At 43.0% G+C, this 21,295-nt stretch overlaps 1 protein-coding gene across 1 annotated transcript in view; it reads left to right on the plus strand.

Annotated features, from left to right (window-relative positions):
• The first annotated feature begins 5,990 nt into the window (after positions 1-5,990).
• Positions 5,991-21,295, plus strand: part of Hormad2 (HORMA domain containing 2) — a 77,903-nt gene continuing 62,598 nt past the window's right edge. Inside the window, exons 1-2 of the mRNA XM_090320452.1 lie at positions 5,991-6,034; positions 16,553-16,640. Coding sequence (XP_090176578.1) covers positions 16,581-16,640 — 60 coding nt within the window. The 5' untranslated portion in view covers positions 5,991-6,034; positions 16,553-16,580. The remainder of the gene's footprint in view (positions 6,035-16,552; positions 16,641-21,295) is intronic.

The following is a 21,295-nucleotide window of genomic DNA, read 5'->3' on the forward strand; positions in this document are numbered from 1 at the left end:
GATAGAAGCATCACAGACTCCCCCCCCCGCACTACAAATCACATGCCTACTTGTATTACTTTTCCGAAATAACTGAGACCAGCAACTAATGAGGAGGACAGACTCACTCAGCTCCTGGTTTCAGATGTCTCAGTTCGTGGTTGTTTGGTTTGGCAAAGCTGAGATCTGGGGGGGGTGTGGTTCAAAGCCAGCTCAAGCAAGGAAGTCTATGAGATTTCATCTCCAATTAACCACCCCAAACCAAGAAGTGAAAATGTTGCTCAAGTGATAGAGCACTGTCCTAGAATAAAACAAACAAACAAACAAACTCGGGAATAGTGCCTAGGTCCTGAGTTCAAGCCCCAGAACACTCTCTTTCTCTGTCTCTGTCTCTGTCTCTGTCTCTGTCTCTGTCTCTCTCTCTCTCTCTGTCACACACACACACACACACACACACACACACACACACACACACACACCTAGCAAAGCTGGGTATCAGTGGCTCACACTTACGCTCCTAGCTTCTCAAGCAGCTAATACCTGAGCAGCAAGAGCAGCCAAATCCTTAACACTCTTATTAACCAGCAAAAAGCCAGAAGTAGAGGCATGGCTCAAGTGCTTGAATACGTCAAGCCAAGCTACAGTACCAGGCTCTGAGTTCAAATCTCAGCCCCCAAACAAATAACAATAACCACAACCAAAAAAAGCAAAATGGAAATAATTAGCAAAAAGAAAAGCAGGGCTGGATATGTAGCTCAGGGATAAAACACTGGTCCAGGAAGCACAAGGTTCTGAGTTCAAATCTCAATTCCACCAAATAAACAAAAATCCAAGCAAACACTACCATACGCCCTCCCCAGTGAAAAGTAGGATAAAGCAACAGCCTCACATAGAAACCAGAGGGCTCAAAATAAAGCAGCTGGCATGAAAGCATCACATCTGATTTAACCTTAGTGGAGAAGACAAAGAAGGGGCCTCTCTCTCCTCCACCATAAGATGCTTGGAACTGAAAAGCAATATTTTAGCTCTCAGGAGTGCATTAGTACCAGAGGAGGAATGAATGAGTCTCACATCTTCTTTTCTCTCCTGATTCTAAAGTGATGGGGGAAACGTGTGCCATTCTTGAAATTGCTTAGCCATTGCTGAAATACGGAGAAAAGAAATGATACATGTGTGCTCTTCTCCTAAAATGCCACTCTGCTGGTGAAAGCTGCCTGGATTCCTTATGCAGACGTTTGAGCTTCCACATCTAGCCCCTCACCCTGACTTGCGCTTCTCTTAATGTTTGCAAAGCGTTTTCTACATGGGGAGTGGTATTAGAGATTTCTCTTTCCCACTCGACGTGCCCTCTGCCATGTCATTAGCATCAGTCCCCACAGTGTCAGCTCTCTATAAATGGGAGGTACAAAATAAATGCCAAGTGATGTCAGTGTCTCCCTAACTATAAGTTAGAATGATTTTTGAGAATCTAATACAAATTCAAAGCAGAGAGCATAAAGTAAGCCACCCTTCCTGCCTCACTGTGTACACTCATCTCCCTAGTTTCTTTTCTGCCATTCATAGGGCTTGAACTCAGGGCCCTGACACTTTGGCTCAAGGCTAGTGCTCTTCCATGTTGAGGTTCAGCACCACTTCTGGTTTTCTGGGGGTTCATTGGAGATGAGAGTCTCAGGAGCCGGTGCCAGTGGCTCATGCCTGTAATCCTAGCGCACACAGATCTTGAGCTCCACAACCAACAACAACAAAAAATAATAAATAAAAAAGTAAAAAGAGTCTCCTGGACTTGCCTTGCTCTGACTGGTGTTGATCTGTGATCCTCAGGTCTCAGCCTCTCAAGTAGTTTTCATTCTAATTCTCACATGTGATACACTAAAAGGGGAGATGCCTCCAGAGATGTCCTCTTGGGAGTAAATTTATATTTAATATGGCTATTTTGATAATTCTTCAACATACATCTTTTTGTGTATGGGCTGGAACTGAGACTTGAACTCCTGGCCTGGGTACTATCCCTGAGTTTTTTTGCTCAAGGCTAGCACTTTACCACTTGAAGCTCAGGTTCAGTTTGGGCTTTGGGGGTGCCTGATTGGAGATATCAGTGTCTCAGACTTTCCTGCCTGGACTTGTTTCTAACTGTGATCCTCAGATCTCGGCTTCCTGAGTCGTTAGGATTAGAGGCAGAAGCCCCTGGTTCCTGGCATCTTTTGAAGATTTCCAAGGTTTAACTGAACTCGGATGGACAAAGTTTCCATTAGTTCTAACTTACCCAAGTGTTTCTGGGGACACAGTGTTCCAGTGCGTGGTTCCCCAAATCTAGGGCCATGACTCTGCTTGGCTAATCTGTCATCAGAGAGAGCTGAATTCTTTTTAACTGGGATGGAAAAGAGATTGAAGCCAGGGGTCTAACCAGAGACTTATATGAAGAGTAACCATTGTTTCAAGTGTTAAGAATGAAAGGATACAAATGTTTCTGAAGACAGAATGGCTAATTTTACAGCCAGTGAAAGTCTCTCACATAAGATACCCCATTCTATTCCCATTCCCATCCCCATCTTCCTTCTTCCCTCCCTCCCTCCCTCCATCCATCCCTCCCTCCCTCCCTTCCTCCCTTCCTTTCTTCCTTCCTCCCTCTTTCCCTCCCTCCCTCTCTCCCTCCTCCCCCCTCTATCTCCTTTACATGTTTCAAATACTATTTTACTTCTGGATGTAAGAACTCAAAAAATCTGAGAATTTTGAACTTTTGGCAGTTTTGGAAATTTCTAAATAATGATCAATGTCTAGCACAATGAATATTTTAGTCTTCCCAAACAAACAAGATGGCTTTGAGCTCTTATTCTGAGCAAATCACACTAGTGAGTATTTGAGGTAGGTGGGTAAGGGTGGGTAAGAGGGAGGGGATGGAACCATTTTTTTTTCCTGTATTTTATATTGTATATTTTCTTCAACATGTAACCAATCAGTATCTTGTCAATATAGTCAGCTAATCAATCAAAAATAACAAACAAACAAAACCCAGGATGCTTGGCCTTGAATGGAGACAGTTTCCAGTTTCTTACCACTGAAATGGGGGAAAATCAGCTTGAAAATTATCTGAATATTATATAGCATCTTTGAGTTCATTTGGTTATTATACCCTAAGGCTGGACTTAATAGAGTATAAGCCCAAAGCTTCTGAATTGACAAGGAACAATTCTTTGGCTGGGGATTTCTGTATTTGAGTTGTAAGTTAGGTTCACAGAAAAGTAATCAGTGCTACCCTGGCTGGATTCAAGATCAAGCCTTGAAATGAGAGATGTGGGATGTCTCTGATTATGCGATCCTGTGCGTGCAAGTTTCTCTCTTAACAAGCTTGGGGACTGTGAGCAAATTAAACTCTCTTCTAAAAAGGACTGGACTTGGATGAGTTCTAAAGGCTCCTCCAGCATTTCAATTCTTAAGTGTCTAGCATGTTCCCTTAAGCATTGGATAAGTTCATTCATTTATCTATTTGAACATAATAAAAGAAAGTCGAATGAACAGCTTTTGCCCGCAAGGAGTTGGTAAGTCAATAGAAAAGGTGAAAGATTTTTGTTCTAGCTCCCAGCACAGGCCTAAAGACAGGGGCTCATTCAGCCATCCAGGATCTAAACTAAAGTTACAAGGAGCCCAGACTGGCCTCAAATTCCTGAGCAGCTGGACTTACAGGCACTCACTACCATGCTAGGCTCACCCACATGTATGGAATGTTCATAGCGTGCCCGACACTTTATTGGGGAGTACTGGGACTGCGGAGGCAGCTATCTTAACCAGACCATGCCTCAAATGAAGCTCATTTACCTTCTAAATCAGGGGAGAGGGGCATGGAAAGAACAGGTTAACAAAGAAATGAAGTCTAGATGGAGATACATCTGGGCAGAAAACCCCGAGTGAGATGGAACAGCTTCGTTTGTGAGTGGGATCAACTTGCGTTCATATGGGTCAGAATGGGAAGGTCTCCAGACATGCTGATGGCTGAGATTAGAAGCCAGATGGACAATTATGACAGCTACTATAAAGACAGTAGAGGTCCAGCCAGCCAGCAAAACCAGGCAGCATTTGCTGAAGCTGGAAAAAGGCTGATTGAAAAGCCGTCCAGTTGTGTTATGGGAAATTAAGAAGTCATTTCTGGAAATAATGTAGGACCCAAGCAATCCTCAAACCAAGGTGATTTTTGCCCCCCTCGGGAGCATTTGCAAGGGCTAGAGACAGTTTTGATTGTCATGCTTGGGGAATAGTTACAGTTCGAATTGTGTTTCTTAAGTCGTTGTGTCCTAAAGTCAGGTTTTTACCAGCTTCAATCTTTTTTTTTTAACTGTATTTCTTTTTTTGTCTTTTCTTTTTTGGCACTGGGGATCGAACCCAGGACGTTGCACTTCCTAGGCAAGCACTTTGCCACTGAGCTACATCCCAGCCCGACCAGCTTCAATCTTACTGCTGTTTTCTTTTCCTGCAGAGACAAAACTAGAAGAGGTGCCCAGTGCCTTCTCTTTTGTCTCCTGTTCTAGGAAACACCACTGCAGACACCTGGAGATGTCAGGACCTTTAGGAGAGTGCCACACGATGCTAAGCATGCACTTAAGATACTGGGTGAAGGACGTAGGGAGACAGTCTCCCGATTCTGGACTTACCTCTGTTGAAGGGGCTGAGTTCAGGCCAGGGTAAAGAAAGCTGGGTCATGTTTGTGTAACTACACATTAGTGTTATATATATCATATATGAACATAAGTATAACATGTATTTTAAAATGTATTATCTGTTATATACTTTATATAAAATATATTATATAGTATATATTATATCTTTTTTTGTCGGTTGTAGGACTTGAACTCTGGGCCTGGGTATTGTCCCTCTTCAGCTCAAGGCTACTGCCCTACCCCTTGAGCCATAGTGCTCCTTCTGGTTTTCTGGTGGTTAACTGGAGATGAGTCTCACGACTTTAGTGCCTGGGCTTGCTTTGAACCTCAATCCTCAGATCTCAGCCTCCTAAGTTAGGTAGGATTGCAGGCATGAGCCACCCCTCCTGGATATATAGATACAGATATATATTTAAATAATTGGTGTCCTGGGGCTTGCACTCTGGGCCTGGGCACTCTCCCTGATCAACTTTTTTCAAGGCTACAGCTTGAGTCACAGCACCACATTTTCTGCTTTTTCTGTGATTAATTGGAGGTGAGAGTCTCACACACTTTCCTGAGTGGGCTGGCTTCAAACTGTGATCTTCAGATCTCAGTCTCCTGAGTAGCTAGGGTTACAGGCGTCAGCCACTAACGCCCAGCTATAACTATACGTTTTATAAGTGATAAAATATGTAATTAATATAAAATATGCAACATAACTTATAGAATCGTTATCAACATAATAGTTATATATAACATTATTTAATATATAGTTAATGTGGTTACATGACATTTAATATTGGCATATAGTTATATTGATGTGTAATATAATAATGTATTGTGTGTATAATGTATGACACACGATTATATTATGTCATTATGCAATATATAATAAAATAATATACATATTTTGTATTATATATAATATATATATACACAGAGAGAGAAAATGAGAGCGAGGGTGGGGAGAGGGAGAGAGTCCAGCCACAGGAGAGAGGCGGAGATGTCTGCTGGATATCAAACTCCTCTTTCTGGCCTCGCAGGTTGCCCTTCGAGGGCCTGGCGCAGTCGGGCAGCCCCAGCTTCCCGAGGCCCCGCGCGCCCTTGGCCAGGGCACTGGAGGGCCTGGAAGGAGCCCGGCTGTCCCCTGAGGGGGCGGGGCCCTCCAAAGACCGTTAGGCACGACCCGCCTCTTATTTGCATATGCATGAGACTGGGTGAGGCGGGTCCCAGATGGAAGAGATAATGATTGGCTGTTGGTGCGCCTGGCCCCGCCCAGGAGAGGCTCATTGACTATTCATGAGCGGGAGGGGGCGGGCCCAGGCTGAAGAAGCCGTTGTGAAGTCTGGAGTTGAGTGTGGAGGTGTGGAGGCGGCGTGGCGGGGAGAAGTGGAGAATTTTCTGGAAGAAGGACGTTGGGCGTGGTAAGCTCTTCCATGTGGGGGCCTTTTTACCTGAGGCTTTTAGATCTGAATTAAAGGCTTCGTTTCTCCCGGGGTCAAACCATTCTGAAGCGCTGGTGGGGACTGAGAAGAGGTGAGCCCCCCCTCGCCTCCCCTCCACCCCCGTTTAATCTCTTCTTTTTTGATTAAAAGAAGAAATTGCCGGTGCCGGGGGCTCCGCCTGTAATCCCTGCTACTTAGGAGCCTGAGGTAGGAAGGAGGATGAGTTCAAAGCCAGCCCGGGGAAGTCAACCAGCAAGGAACCACAAGGGGGAGGAATGGGAACGTCCAGGTCATTCTGCAGCTCAAGGGTGCAGAGCACAGGCTGGGCTGTGCAGAGCAAGTGAAGTAACAACACGCTCTCTCTTTTGTTTTGTTTTGCCCCTTTCACGGGGTTTTAAATCTCACTGGGAGTACCATCTTAATTTCTCCCCCACTGGACCATAAATCTCTTGGAATGGAAACCATATTTTACCATACACCGTTCTGCATAGCGCCTGGCACAGTATATAGTTCCTCTACTAAGCTGAATGCACAAAGTAATTGACATAGCACGAGAAAGATATCTAAGAATCAAAAGAGCATGAACACATACTCAATTAATAGAGTGGCAGTAATTTACTCTGATTAGGGAATAGCAGAGTTATAAGGGCCAAATGGAATTTGTTACAGTGGTGGATAATAAGACATTGAAGCAAGTTCCGGGAAAAGTCTTAAGGAACAGAGAGAAAACTGGCAAATCAGGTTTCCTTGCTCTATGGTTTTATGTTTTACATTTCGATCCATGATTCAATTGGAATATTTGTGTATGGTCTGAAAATAAGGTTGACCTCCTCCTCTTTTTTTTTGGTGCTGGACTTGAGGCTTGAACTCAGGGCTTGAGAGCTTAAGGGTGGGGCTCTACCACCTGAGCCACAGCTCCACTTCTGGCCTTTTGGTGGTTTGTTGGTGATGAGTCTCATGGACTTTCCTGTCTAGGCTGATATCAAATCTCGATCCTCAGATCTCAGCCTCCTGAGTAGTTAGGATTACAGAAAGAAGGCCTTTCTTCTTTTTCTTTTTTCCCCTCCCTCCTGCCCTTTTTTCCCAGTCCTGGGGTTTGAACTCAGGACCTGGGCACTGTCTCTGATCTTCTTTTGCTCAAGGTTAGCACTCTTACCACTTGAGCCACAGTGCCACTTCTGGCTTGTTCTGTGTATGAGTACTGAAGAATCAAACCCAGGGCTGCATGCATGCTAGGCAGGCACTCTACCACTAAGTCACATTCCCAGTCCCTTCTTTTTTCTTTCAAAAAAATCTTTTTAATGACTGCTCCAAATATCCTTACCTTGAGCTTGTTGATTTCTTTATCTTTTAGTAGCTGTACAGACTCCCTCTTTCTTTACTCTTCCTCTCCCTTCTCTCTTCCTCCTCCCATCTTCATTTATTATCCTTTTATTCCTAGCACCTTCTTCTACTAGTAGGAAAAGATCCCCTGGCTCCTTCTGAGCTTTATGAATCTTGGATCCATTTATGCTGACACTGACAAACTTTGAATAAAGCCATCTTTCTTATCATACATATGGAAGAGAAGGCCATTTAGATGCATTTCTGGATCTAGCTATTAGATATTGTTCACTTATAGAAGGGACTCTTCTCTTTCAGAAAGTATATATTTCTTCTGGCACGGGGTTCATTGTGAACTATTTTCATACCCTCTTTATTTTTTGTGCCAATACCAGTGCCTGAACTCAGGGCCTGGATACTGTCACTGAGCTTTTTTTGGTCATGGCTAGCACTCTACTGCTTGAGCCACAGGTCCACTTTCAGCTTTTTTTTTTTGTGGTGGTGGCTAATTGGAAATAGGAGTCTCATGGACTTTCTTGCCTGGACTAGCTTTGAACCTCACTCCTTAGATCTTAGTTTCCACAACAACTGGTACATGGCTCTTTACTCCTCCTTGACAGGGATTTTCTTGTAAGAAATGAAGCTTTAGAGGCTGGGAGTTAGGTCTAGTGGTAAGAGTGCTTGCTTAGCTTGCATGAAGACCAGAGTTCGATTCCTCGGTACCACGTACACACACAAAAAAGCTGGACGTGATGTTGTGGCTCAAATGGTAGAGCACTAGCCTTGAGAAAGCCCAAGGACGGTGTTCAGGCTCTGAGTTCAAGTCCCAGGACTGGCAAAAAAAGAAAAGATGAAATATTAGCTTTGGAAGACTGGGACACATGGGTTCAGAGCCTTAGTAAATCAAATATGATTATCTTTGGGCAAATAGAATAAATTAGCTTTGGCTCCAGTTGGAATGGCAAAAACAAAGGACAGTAAAGGTAGGCTAAGTTTTACTAGACAAAACAAAACTGGTTAGTCTATCTGAAGCTTACAAAGATTGAAGTCTTATAAAGATTCAGATAAAGGAGGAAAGTAGAAATTGTGCCATTGTTTAAAATAGGGCATTTGACATGTTGGTCAGGAAGGCCTGGGGTGATATATTTTTCTAGAAAGATCACAGAAATATTGTCTCTTCAAGATCATAATTCTTGTCACAGTATGGTCAGACCAAATCTAAAGATGAATTATACTGGCATATCATTTATTCTCAGATCCCAGCATTGTCAACAAATACATATGCAAAAGACATTTGAAAGTGAAGAGCTCTGTAAGTTCATAGTTATGAAACCTCTGTTTCATAGATAATGAAACAGATCAAGGTGATTTTTGAAACATTCCATCAGAACTATTCTCTGGAGGGGCATGGTCTCTAGGTGGCCAGCTTTCAAAGTCAAGCAGTGGTTTGTACTTGAATAGGAGTCCTCCCCCGCCCCCCCCACACCTGCTCCAGGGAAAATAACAGTAACAACAAAATAGTTGCAGGTTGAAAGGAACCTGCTTATTTTGAAAGTGATTTGGACCTTTCTACTTTCTGAAGCAAGCCCATGGCAGAATACAAAAAAAGACACCCTGCCATGTTTAGAAACACACAAGCAAATAAGGCCACAAGTAGGAAGAGTCTGGGGGTGCATGATATTAGAGGAGGGGAAAACAAAGAGGAAATTCACTTTGGGGAATCAGTCTAGGAAGAGGACGTTGTGCGTACATTTTCTTTAGGCCACTTTCACCACCCACTGGCAGGCTGGCCCTGAGTAAGGCTGTGATTTCTCTAGATCTTGATGATTTCATCTAGAAAATTAGGTATTCAGATTTAAATGACATTTAAAATGCCTCTTTTGTGTCTATAGTGCTTTTCCCTTGTGCATCTATTGATTGGTTTGTTTGATTAATGTATCAATACTAGTGCTTGATCTCAGGGCCTGGGTACTATCCCTTAGGGTTTGTTTGTTTTTTTCCCCACTCAGGGCTGACACTCTACTACTTTGAGCCATAGCTCCACTTCCAGCTTTTTGGTCATCTATTGAAAATAAGAGTCTATGGTCTTTCCTCAGATTTGGCCTCCTCAGTAGTTAGGGTTACAGGCATGAACCACGGGACCCAGCTCTATTCAGTGATTTTTTTTCTTAATAGTATCAGGGTTTGATCTCAAGGCCTCATGTTTGCTAGGCAGGCATACCGCCCTTTGAGCCACACCTCCAGTCCTTTTAGTTTAATTATTATTTTTCAAATAGTGTCTCACCTTTTGTCCTAGCCCACCTGGACCTCTTATATATGCTTCCCATTTATCTAGGATGACAGTTGTGAGCCACTGCCCCCAGTAGCAAATGTTTATTATCTACTTTGTTCTAGTCTGTGATGATGCTATGGACTCAAGAAAAAGTCAAAGAAGACGCTAAAGGTCATATGTGAGATGATTCAACCTATAGGAAATGTCCAGAATGGAAAAATCCATAGAGAAGAAAAGTAGATTAGAAGCACATACCTGTAATTCAAGACTGAGGTAGATGGGTAACAAGTTCAACGTTAGCATGGACTCCATGATGAGTTTAAAGCTGGCCCGAGCTACTTAGTGATAACCTATCTCAAAATTTAAAATAGCACATTAGAGGCTAGCAAGGATGGATGGAATAGAACGAGAGGGCCTGCTACTGTAAGCATAAGTTTCTTTTTCTTTCTTTCTTTTTTCTTTTTGCCAGTCCCGAGGCTTGAATTCAGGGCCTGAGCACTGTCCTTGGGCTTTCTCAAGACTAGAGCTCTACCATTTGAGCCATGGCACCACTTCCAGCTTTTTCTGTGTATGTGGTACTGGGGAATTGAACCCAGGGCTTTATGCATGTTAGGCAAGCACTCTACCACTAGGCCATGCTCCTGGCTAAGCATGAGTTTCTTCAGGTTTTTTCTTATGAACATGTTCTGATCTTCTGGGATCAGATAGTGATGATGCATATGATAAAGCTCTCTGAATTGACTCTACTGGGCTGGGTACCTGTGCCTCCCACTTGTCATCCTAGCTACTAGGGAAGCTAAAATTAGAAGGATTGTGGTGTAAAGTCAGTGTGGACACACAAGTCGGCAAGATTCAGTTGCAATAGAAAAAGCAGATGTGGTGGTGTGCGCCTGTCATCCCAACCTGAAATCAGTGGCTCATGGTCTAGGCACATTCCTGGAAGGAAGCCAGACCCTGTGGCAAGAATAACCAGCACAGGGCCGGGAGTTTGGCCTAGTGGTTAAAGTGCTTGCCTAGCATGCACGAAGACCCGGGTTCGATTCCTCAGTACTACATACATAGAAAAAAGCTGGAAGTGGTGCTGAGGCTCAAGTGGTAGAGCTCTAGCCTTGAGAAAGTCCAAGGACAGTGCTCAGGCCCTGAGCTCAAGCCCAGGACTGGCAAAAAAAAAAAAAAAAAATAACCAGCACAGAAGTGGACTGGAGACAGCTCAATGGTAGAGCATCTGCCTCGCAAGCATGAAACCCTGGGCTCAAACTTCTAGTACCACCATCCAAAACCAGAACCCCAAACTCTTCTTGCCAGGTACAGTGGCTCATGCCTGTAATCCTGGTGACTCAGGAAGCTGAGATTGGGAGGATCATGGAGACCAGCTGGGGGGAAAAGTAAGACCTCCATCTTAACCAGACCTCCAGAGAATTGTGGTGGTCTAGACTGACCAAGGTGTATATGTAAGACCCTACTTGAAAAATAATTAAAGGGAAACATGACTAAAAACGTTCCTGCTTAGCAAGCACAGTTCCCGAGTTCAAGCTGCCGTGAGAGTAGGGTGGGGATAACTTGAAAAGCAAGGAGCTAATAGAAACCACAGCTCCTTTGTTCATTATGGAAGCATAAAAGCAACTATGGTACATGTTGCAATAGATGATTAACCTGGATTTGCTAGTGGTGAGGGTGGCAGTCAGGAAGTCATGCCATGAGAAAGCTTTCCAGGAGATGAGTAAGAATTGAGAAGAGAGGAAGATGTTTCGGAAGGAGGAATTCTTGCCAAAGCCTGGAAGCCAGGGAAGTGCAGCCCTTTAGGGTAATTAGGTAAGAATGGCTGGTACATAAAAGTATAAGGGTAAATGATTTGGAGATGAAACAGGGTGGCATGAGCCAAACCTTGAAGCCATGGTGAGCAGTAGTTTGGATTTTATTCTGAGGGCAGTGGAAAGCCATCATAGCACTATAGTCTGGAAAAGATACATAATCAGGTTTGTAATTGAAAGAGAAAACTGGCTGCAGTATAAAGAAGAGAACAAGAGGACTAAGGCTAACGACAAGCAGACTGGTGGTTGCAGGAATCCCCACCGAAGATGAGCGGAGACACAGCACAGCTGACAAGAAGCTGGGTGGGTTAGGCAGGTGAATGGGCAAGGGGGCGGGGTTAAAGTCGCATGGTTTCCATTTCAGCCTTTAGTTGTTTGATAATCCTACTCCTTAGCGAGGCAACAGAAACAGAATTTGGGGAAAATTCACATGGGATGTGTTTGGAGCATAAAAGTGGAATTATCTAATGAATAGAGTTATGGGCCAGTACCTCCTGAAATGAGCCTGGCCTGGGGATATACGTTTAAAAATCATTAGCGTAGAGCCAGCCATGGTGGCTCATGCCTGTAATATTAGCTATTCAGGAGATCTCAGGGTTGAGGTTCAAAGCCAGTGGTAGAGTGATGTAGTGTTGACTAAAAAGAAGCTCAGGGACAGTGCCCTGGCCTTGAGTTTCAGCCCTCATTCTCTCTCTCTCTCTCTCTCTCTCTCTCTCTCTCTCTCTCTCTCTCTCTCTCTCTCTCTCTCTCTCTCTCTCACACACACACACACACACACACACACACACACACAATCATTACAAAGAGAAAAAGAGAGTCTATTTGTCTAATGAGAGCTTTAGAAGAAAAATAACGCCTAGGACAGAATAGCTACAGACTACAAGGTGGCAGGGGACATGGGCATGGTACTTAAGTGCCCTGGACACAAGGCCAACTCACAAATGCTCAGAACAGGGTTTGTAGAAAAGTGAGGCTTGATTTGGACAGATAAAATGTACTGCTTTTCCAAGAGAGAAAAAAAGTGCAGTTCTTTAGGCTGGGGAGAAGAATGGGTATGTATGTATGTATGTATGTATGTATGTATGTATGTATGTATGTATCATTTTAGTGCCAGGACCCGGGCTTGACCTCACGGCCTGTGTGCTGTCCCTGAGTTTTTGTGCTCAAGGTTATCCACAGCTCCACATCCATCGTTTTGATGATGGATTGGTTCATTGAAAGTAAAAGCCTTACGGACTTTCCTGACTTTCCTGGCCTTGAGCTGTGATCCTCAAATCTCAGCCTCCTGAGTAGCTCTGGTCACAGATGTGAGCCACTGGCTTCAAGGATGTGGCTTTTAAACAAGCCCCAGCAGCCTGGGCTTCTGGGTGTACAAGCTGAGGCGTGACTTTGGGCGGGTGATGGCTGGGTCTGCCTATTTCTGGAGGGGCAGATACCAGTCTCCAGAGTTGCTGTCCTGAGTGTTCTTTCACCCCAATGGTCAAGGGAGGAGGGGAGCTGTACTGAAAACTTGCCTGTGAAGACATTTTTGAGCCCCCTAATGCAGGGGAATGGAAGGAGAGAGATCGGACAAGAAAGAAAAGAAAGAAGCCTTGTTCAGCTCGTGTAAGTGGAAGCATGGGGTCAGTAAATGAGTTAGTCACTGGGTAGCTTTCAAAGGTGCACATATTTAGGTGTCTGTTCCTGTTTCATGGGAAAAATGTCTTCAAGGACAGGAGAAGGAAGGAGGAATCTGCAGGAAAACCAGAGATAGAACACTCATGTAAGATCTTGGAAGCAAGCAGGTTTTGTTCCATAAGACGGAATGTCTATCAGAAAGTGTCCCAAGTGCCTCATAAATAATGACTAATCCTTGAAACAATCCTATCAAGTAGATAAAGATAGTTATTATCTTTGTTTCATACTTGGCAAAAACAAGGCATGTAATTTGCTCAAGGTCATAGGGAGGGTGAATTGGGCTTTGAGATGTGATTCTAGACAGTTTGGTTCTAAAAATCCATGTATTAGACATGTTTTGCTCTATCCCTAGATAAACACATGACCAGACAAACACTGAACATGCCCTAAAAAGTCCCATCTTATAAAAAGGAAACTAGATTCCAAGAAATTGAGTAATTTGGACAGCAGCACACAACTAGTAGGCCATTGAGTCAGAATCTGAACCTAGATTCCTTAATTCCCAAACTTCTTTCTACTAGATTTTACCGTTAATTATTTTTTCTCTGTATACCTACAACTATGTGCATAAAATTTAATTTTATTTGTTTTCCTTTACAGACATGAATCCCTAAGGGATTTATTAAATGTTAGTGGAATCAGACTTTAATTTTTTTCCAAAAGCAAATGCCCTAGATGTTTCAGTTTTCAGTGATAATATCAATTTAATTCAGGCCATCCATATATCAGACAGAAAATAAAGGTGCAGTAATACATTGGTCTAATTGGCTGCTGCTATTTTCAGGACTTGATTCTCTAGACAGGCCATCAGAATATCTTGTGATTAGAGAGAATTAAAATAATATCCCACCAATATAGAAGCTATTTTAAAAATCATTATTCCTTATTTATTGTCTCTAAAACTAATAACCACCCCAGTAGGGGGTGATGGTTTAATGGGCTAGAACTAGAGCTTAAAGTCTTATAGGTACTTTTCTTTCTCCTCCCTGTTTTATTTCTTGAGATGTAAGGGAGACAGCAGATGCAGGAGTCAGATTTGAAGGTGATACTTTGAAATTAACAAAGGATACCTGGGACTTTGCTGAAGGATAAAGGACTGTTAGGTAGTTTTGGTCACATAGAAAATATTGTAATAGAGTGTCCCCTAGTGTTGCTTTGAAGAAGTAATTTTGGAACAATTGAGTATCTATTGTCTGTGATCTCTATCACCATCTTGTGGTAGTGTCAGACAAGTTTAGCCTCTTACTGGCAAAAAATCTTCCAGAATCTTGCTTGTATTGATCTGTAAACAGAGCAGGTCATGGGCTTCCCTAGGTGATCCCAGATAGAACGGTTATTTTACAAGTATTTTAGTTATAATTTTGTAAAACATTGAAGGGGAGAAGCCCTTACTAAAAACAAGGCCTTTGTAAACAAAAGGAATTCGCTTGCTTCCTTTTTTCTTTAAAAATCATTTAGTGCTGGTACCTGGGCTTGATCAGCGCCTCAAGCTCTTAACGTGGATGTTTCACTCACAGCTGGTATTCTCTACTTGAGCCCCCCCCCCCACTTGCGGCTATTGCTGGTTTAATTCGAGGTGAGTCTCCATGGACTTTCTTGTCTTGGCTGGCTTCTAACCAAGATGCTCAGATCTCAGTCTTCGGAGCAGCTAGAATTACAGATGTGAGCCACAGCTCACAACAAGTGAGGTGAAAGCAGATGCTTTAAACACCCACTTTTTTCTTTATAGCCCACACCACGCACAACGTGCAGGTCCTCCGGTCAGCCTTTCCAGGGGTGTGATGGCACCAGCACATGCTCAGTGTTGTCTAATCCCACCACCATCCGCTTCCAGCCTTCTTCCAAACACCACATTCAAAGATGAGCTATTCCATGCCGGTCTCTCCCACCCGCCTCCACCATTTCTACTGCGTATGATTTTGCTTCCCTCCTATGTGAGAGCATATAATATTTGTTCTTTTGAATCTGCCTTTTGTCACTTAGCATAAATGTTTCTGAGGCTCCTTTACATGGTTGCCTGCATCACAGTTTCATTTGTTTCTAAAGAATAACTAATACTCCATGTGTATTGCCACCTTTCATTTACCAACCATTAAAAAAAACAGGCTCTCACTGTATTGTTCAGACTGGCCTCTCACTGCTTGTGCGCAAGCCTCCCTCTTCCACTTGACAGCCAAAGCTATGCATTCACACCACTGTGCTCAGCTGTTTATCTGCTCATCTAGGAGAGATATTTGGATTGTTTTCACCTGCCTTCATCCCCCACCCTCCCCAGTAGACTTGAAGTAGAGTCCTGGGTACTGTGCTAATTGTACATCTTTGAGGAACTGGCACATCCGGCGTTCCACAGTTACTGGCTACCAGCAGTGTGTAGAGCTGCTGTTTCTCCACATTTTCACAAATACTCATTCTTCTCTATTTTTTTTCCAGTAGCAATCTAGTAGGAATGGAATCTACCAATTAACTTTTGAGTTTTTGAATTTGCAAATAAGGTTAAGAAACATTTTGAGCCCTTGGTCAAAAATACTGTTATCCTGTAGGAGATCATGGAGATCTAAAATACATTGTTGAGTCTTTAGATGTTCATATAACTTCCTTTCCTCCTATAAATGCCTTCCTTCCTTCCTTCCTTCCTTCCCTCTCCACCCCCCTCTTTTTCTCTCCCCATCCCTCATCTCTCTTTACCAGTTTTGGGTCTTGAACTCAGTGCCTGGGCACTGTCTGAGTTTCTTGTGCTCAAGCTGGCACTCTACCACTTGAGTCACAGTGCTACTTCCAGCCTTTTCTTTTTGTTTGTTTATTTATTTGTTCATTTTTGCCACTCCCGGGACTTGAATTCAGGACCTGGGCACTGTCTTTGGACACTTTTTGCTCAAGGCTAGTGCTCTGCCACTTGAGCTACGGCACCACTTCTGGCCATGTATGAAAGGTTTCATACATGCTAGGAGAGCACTCTACCACTAAGCCACATTCCTAGCCCTTGTAAGTATATTTCTAAATAAATGAAGTTATCATATAATTTTCTATGGGTAATTGAAAATTAACCCAGAGACTTTATGCCACATTCAAAGACAATTGGTGCAGAGATGGAATTGTTTCTTTAACTCATTTACCAAAGAATACCATCAATTGATGGGATTCTATAGTTTTCATTTGGAAATTCACAGTAAGGATTTTCCCAATTCAAATTTGTCTTATTTTTAGATAGAACCTGATAAGACTGTTGTAGTATTAATTCATCCTATGAGTTTTCAGAATTGAACTTGATAAACTTTTCTCTAAACTGGACAATCTGGAGACTGTCCTTGTTTGGGTTTTGGGGTGTTTTTAGAATTTTCACTTTCATCTTTGGAAAGAGAAAGCCGGGAAGTGTTCTGTTAGGCAAGCCTCTCCGTATTATGTCTCCCTTCACAGGACAGATTTGCTGGAAGAGTCCTGATAGATGACCATAATGGCGACTGCTCAGCTCTCGCACGCCCCCAGATCACACAGGACATCTAAGGTATTTGTGAAGAACTAAAGAAAATCAATGCCCATTTAGTAAACTACTTTAGAGACATGATTTTAGTCTTTTTTTTTCTTTAAAAAAAGCATCAGTCGTACTCATTAATTGGCAGGTAATATTCTAGGAGAGTATGTCTAATGGACTGAAGAGCTCTAGAAAATTAGAAGGTTTGCAAAGTTACTCACTAGGTGCTTGTTTAATGTCGATATATCTTCCAGAGTGCAGGAAATCAGAAAACAAAATGATATTTAAAGAGAATGATTCTTTGTTAGACATCCACTTCCTGGATCATTAGGAAACTTTTAAGGCGCACGGTGATGTAATTATGTGAACTAAGGAGAATGCTGAGAATAAAATGCTAGAAATCTGGGGAGTTGGTTGGTCAGCTTACCGTTGCTATGAAGAAAATACCTGAGATAAATCAACTTAAGGCCAGGAGTGTGGCATAGTGGTAGCGTGCTTGCCTAACATGCACAAAACCCTGGGTTCAATTCCCCAGAACCACATACACAGAAAAAGCCGGAAGTGGGGCTGTGGCTCAAGTGGCAGAGTGCTAGCCATGAGCAAAAAGTGTCCAAGGACAGTGTCCAGGCCCTGAGTTCAAGCCCCAGGACTGGCAAAAAAAAAAAAAAAACACAAAAAAAACAAACGTAAAGAGAGGAAGGATGTACTTTGGTTCAGAGTTCCAGAGATGGTGGATTGTATCACTGGGGGCCTGTGGTGAGGCAAAGCACCCTGGTCAGGGCACAGCCCTAGAGCTGTCTCCTTCCCATCAGACTTCACTTGGGAAGTCCCACCTCCTCCCAGTAGCTCAGTCCAGGCAAGGACCTTTGGGGTCACTGAAGATCATGGCGGGTGTTCTAGGAGCAGGCTTGCTGGAGTTACTTGGGTCACTTTAGTGTGTGTTCACACACTCAGCAATGCAGTGCTTGCTTATTCTATAGAATATCGCCTTGTTTAGGACATAATACAATAGAAATGGTCTTTAATTTTTGCTTTTAATAATCTGATTAGGGAAATAAGATTTAAAAAAAAAACAAAACTGGGCTTTGATGACTTATGCGTCTAGTCCTAGCTACTCAAGAGGCTAGGAGGATATGAGAATTGTAGTTCAAAGCCAGCCTGGGCAGGAAAACCTGTGAGACTCTTATCTCCAGTTAATCACCAGAAACACAGAAGTGCAGCTGTGGCTTAAGTAATAGAGCACTAGCCTTGAGGGAAAAAAAAAACCTAAGGGACAGAATCCAGGCTCTTAGTTTAAGCTGAACACAGGTGTGTTCACACAAGCACGTGTGTATGCATGTACGTACACGCATGCGTGCACACACACACACGATTAATTGTAGTTGAGTCAACATACTGATATTTGCATATATGTGAAGAATATTGGGGAGTTTGTCAGTTGGTAAATGCAGAAATAATCGGTACATTTCTCGTGAGGGAGATGAGTATCTGGCATAATGAAATGGCACTGATAGAAAGAGGGTTTTGAAGGAAGGCTGGTCTTGTCCTTCCTAAGAGGAAGTAAGCCTGGCATGGTTCAGAGAGCCCCACGGAAGCCCCCTTCCTGGGTGGGGTGCTCATCTTTCTGGGCACCAAGTAGAATTAGACAGCAACTTTGAACGTAGATGAATTACAGATCTTACAGGCGGCCTAAGGAATGTGTGCTGTCTTTTGTAGTTATGGAAAGTCCAAGGGCAAGATTAGGAGACTGAATAAGGTTTGGGGGTATTAAGTTGTTACAGAGGTAGAAGTGAAGGAGAGCAGCGCAGGAAGAGGTTGGCCTCAGCCCTCTCACCGATCTCATTTGCTTTCTGGGTGGTGGGGGGGAGAGATGCTGAGCTGGGTGTATGAGTCACAATCAGCTTGGCTGTTCTCTTTCTCACTGTAAATCAACTGACCTTTGAATACAACCAAATCTTCCTTGTTTAGACGGCATAAACTACTTTTCCCAGTAAAATGTAAATGATAGTATAGTATTTGTTGTTTAATAATTAAAACAACACTAATCACTATAGAAGCCAGTATTTATTCAGCACTTGTCCATGTCCAGGCATGGTACCAAAGGCTTTATGTTATTATTTCCATCAAACCTCTCCATATGGAAGAAAAGTAAAATAAATTACTTGAGGTCTGGAGGATTAGAGGCATATTTTACTATAGCCCCCCAAAACAATTAAAACATTTTTATACTTCCCCAAACATCACACATGCAAAAGTAGTAATGTTGTTATATACGAGAATACGATGTGATTTGGCAAAAGGACAATGCCATAATATGTTGTCACTATATACTAAGGAAATGTATTCTTTATTTTTTTCTGCCAGTCCTGGGGCTTGAATTCAGGGTCTAGATATTGTCCCTGAGCTTTTTTTTTTTTTTGCCAGTCCTGAGCCTTAAACTCAGGGCCTGGGCACTGGCCTTGGACTTTCTCAAGGCCACAGCTCTACCACTTGAACCGCAGTACCATTTCTGGCTTTTTCTATGTATATGTGGTGCCAAGGAATCGAACCCAGGGCTTTGTGCATGCTAGGGAAGCACTTTACCACTAGGCCAAACTCCTGGCCCCGTCCCTGAGCTTCTTTTGCTCAAGTCTAGCATTCTACTACTTGACCCACAGCACCACTTTCTGCCTTTTCTGTTTATGTGGTACTGAGGAATCGAACCCAGGGCTTCATACATTCAAAGCAAGCATTCTACCACTAGTGAAGTCACATTCCTGGCCCCAATAAATCATATTCTTATATAGAAAAACAATGTTTAGAACTTCCAAAATACATTCTACAGGAAATTCTTCTTCGTTTGATGATTTCTTTTGGACAGACTCTGCCTCTAAGTAACAGGATTATTAGAACTTGCACCTTTGAACCTTGGAGCATAATAAAGAGTCCCATCATTTGCCAGATTACTTTTCTAAGTTTCTTTTGTTACCTGTAGCATTGCACACTGTATGAGAAGGGTCCTTCCAGGTGTTTCCAGTTTTGAACTATTGTCAAAGGCCTAAACAAAGAATTAAGGTTTGCTTTACCCAGGTGATAGTTTCAACTTTAATCTGAGCAGGAGAAAGGTTCTATTAATATTAGAAGAATTCTAATTAGATTAGTGTAGTCTTACTAGATGATTCTTGTCATTAAGTTTTGGAATTGTACAGAACCTAACTATACATGTTTTCTCATTTGCTGGCTTGTCACAGAAGGTTGTAAGTATGGCTTGGTTTTCAAACAAATTCATCAACTTTTTTTTTGCCAGTCATGGAGACTGAATTCAGGGCCTGAGCACTGTCCTTGGCCTTTCTCAGGGCTAGAACTCTACCACTTGAGCCACAGCAACACTTCCAGCTTTTTTTTTTTTTGCCAGTCCTGGGCTTGAGTCCAGGGCCTGAGCACTGTCCTTGGACTTTCTCAAGGCTAGAGCTCTACCAGTTGAGCTTCCTCACCATTTCTGGCTTTTTTCTATGTATGTGGTACCGAGGAATCGAACCTGGGTCTTCATACATGCGAGGCAAGCACTCTACCACTAGGCCAAACTCCCAGCCCCTTTCAGCTTTTTTCTATGTGTGTGGTACCGAGGAATCAAACCCAGGTCTTTGTGCATGCTAGGTAAGCACTCTTACCACTAGGCCAAACTCCCGGCCCAAATTCATCAATTTTCGAAGACTAGATTTTACAGCATATGGTAGTCCTGGAGCTGGAGCTTTTATTTTTCTTAAACTTAAGCATTTCATTATAGAAGTGAATCTCTTAGGCTGGAGTGTGCCTTAGTGGCCTTGTGGTAGAGTGCTTGCCTAGCATGCATGAAGCCCTGGATTCAATTCCTCAGTACCGAATATTATTACAGCTCAAAGTGGTAGAGTGCTAGCCTTGAGCAAAAGAAGCTCAAGGACAGTACCCAGACTTGAACCTGAGTTCAAGCTCCAGGACTGGCAAAACAAAACAAAACAAAACAAAAAAACAGTTTGTCTCTGTCTCTCTGTTTCTCTCTCTCTCTCTCTCTCTCTCTCTCTCTCTCTCTCTCTCTCTCTCTCTCTCTCTGTCTTTCTCTCCTAAGTTTTTTTTTGTTGTTGTTGTTGTTTTTCTTCTGAGGGCAAGTACCCTATCATTTTACACCACAGCTCTACTTCCAGGTTTTTGGTGGTTAATTGGAAAGAAGAGTCTCATGGACTTTTTTGCCCATGTTGGCTTTAAGCCATGATTCTCAGATCTCAGCCTCCTGAGTAGCTAGGATACCAGGCGTGAGCTGCTGGTGCTGGTACGTGGCTATCCCTCCTCTCTTCTTGAACTCAGCCTCAGCAATCTGGGTCTTATCATTGTACCCCAGACTTCCTTGGCCTCTTTACTAGTTGGGTTTCTCTCCCAGCACTTCTCTGAACTGTCTTTTCTTCAGGGCCTAGATATCCATGTTCCTCACGTAGGCTTTCCACTCTACTACCAAACACTGCTGCTTCCTGCACCTGCAGTCCCTGTACTGCTATCTTCTCCTCGTTGGTGATGTATACGTCTGATGGCTTGGTGATTCTACTTCTTGGAGATCCAAGTCTTTTGTCCCCAGCTGCTCTGTAAATTCCAGGAAAGTGCTGTCTTTACTTCACCTGAGGTTTGATGTCTGCGGATCACCTTCATAATACTAGAAACAAGTAAAACCATACAGATAA

This window comes from Megascapheus bottae, chromosome 28 (assembly GCF_031878675.1).
Source record: "Megascapheus bottae isolate mThoBot1 chromosome 28, mThoBot2.hap1, whole genome shotgun sequence".
Lineage (NCBI taxonomy): Eukaryota > Metazoa > Chordata > Mammalia > Rodentia > Geomyidae > Megascapheus > Megascapheus bottae.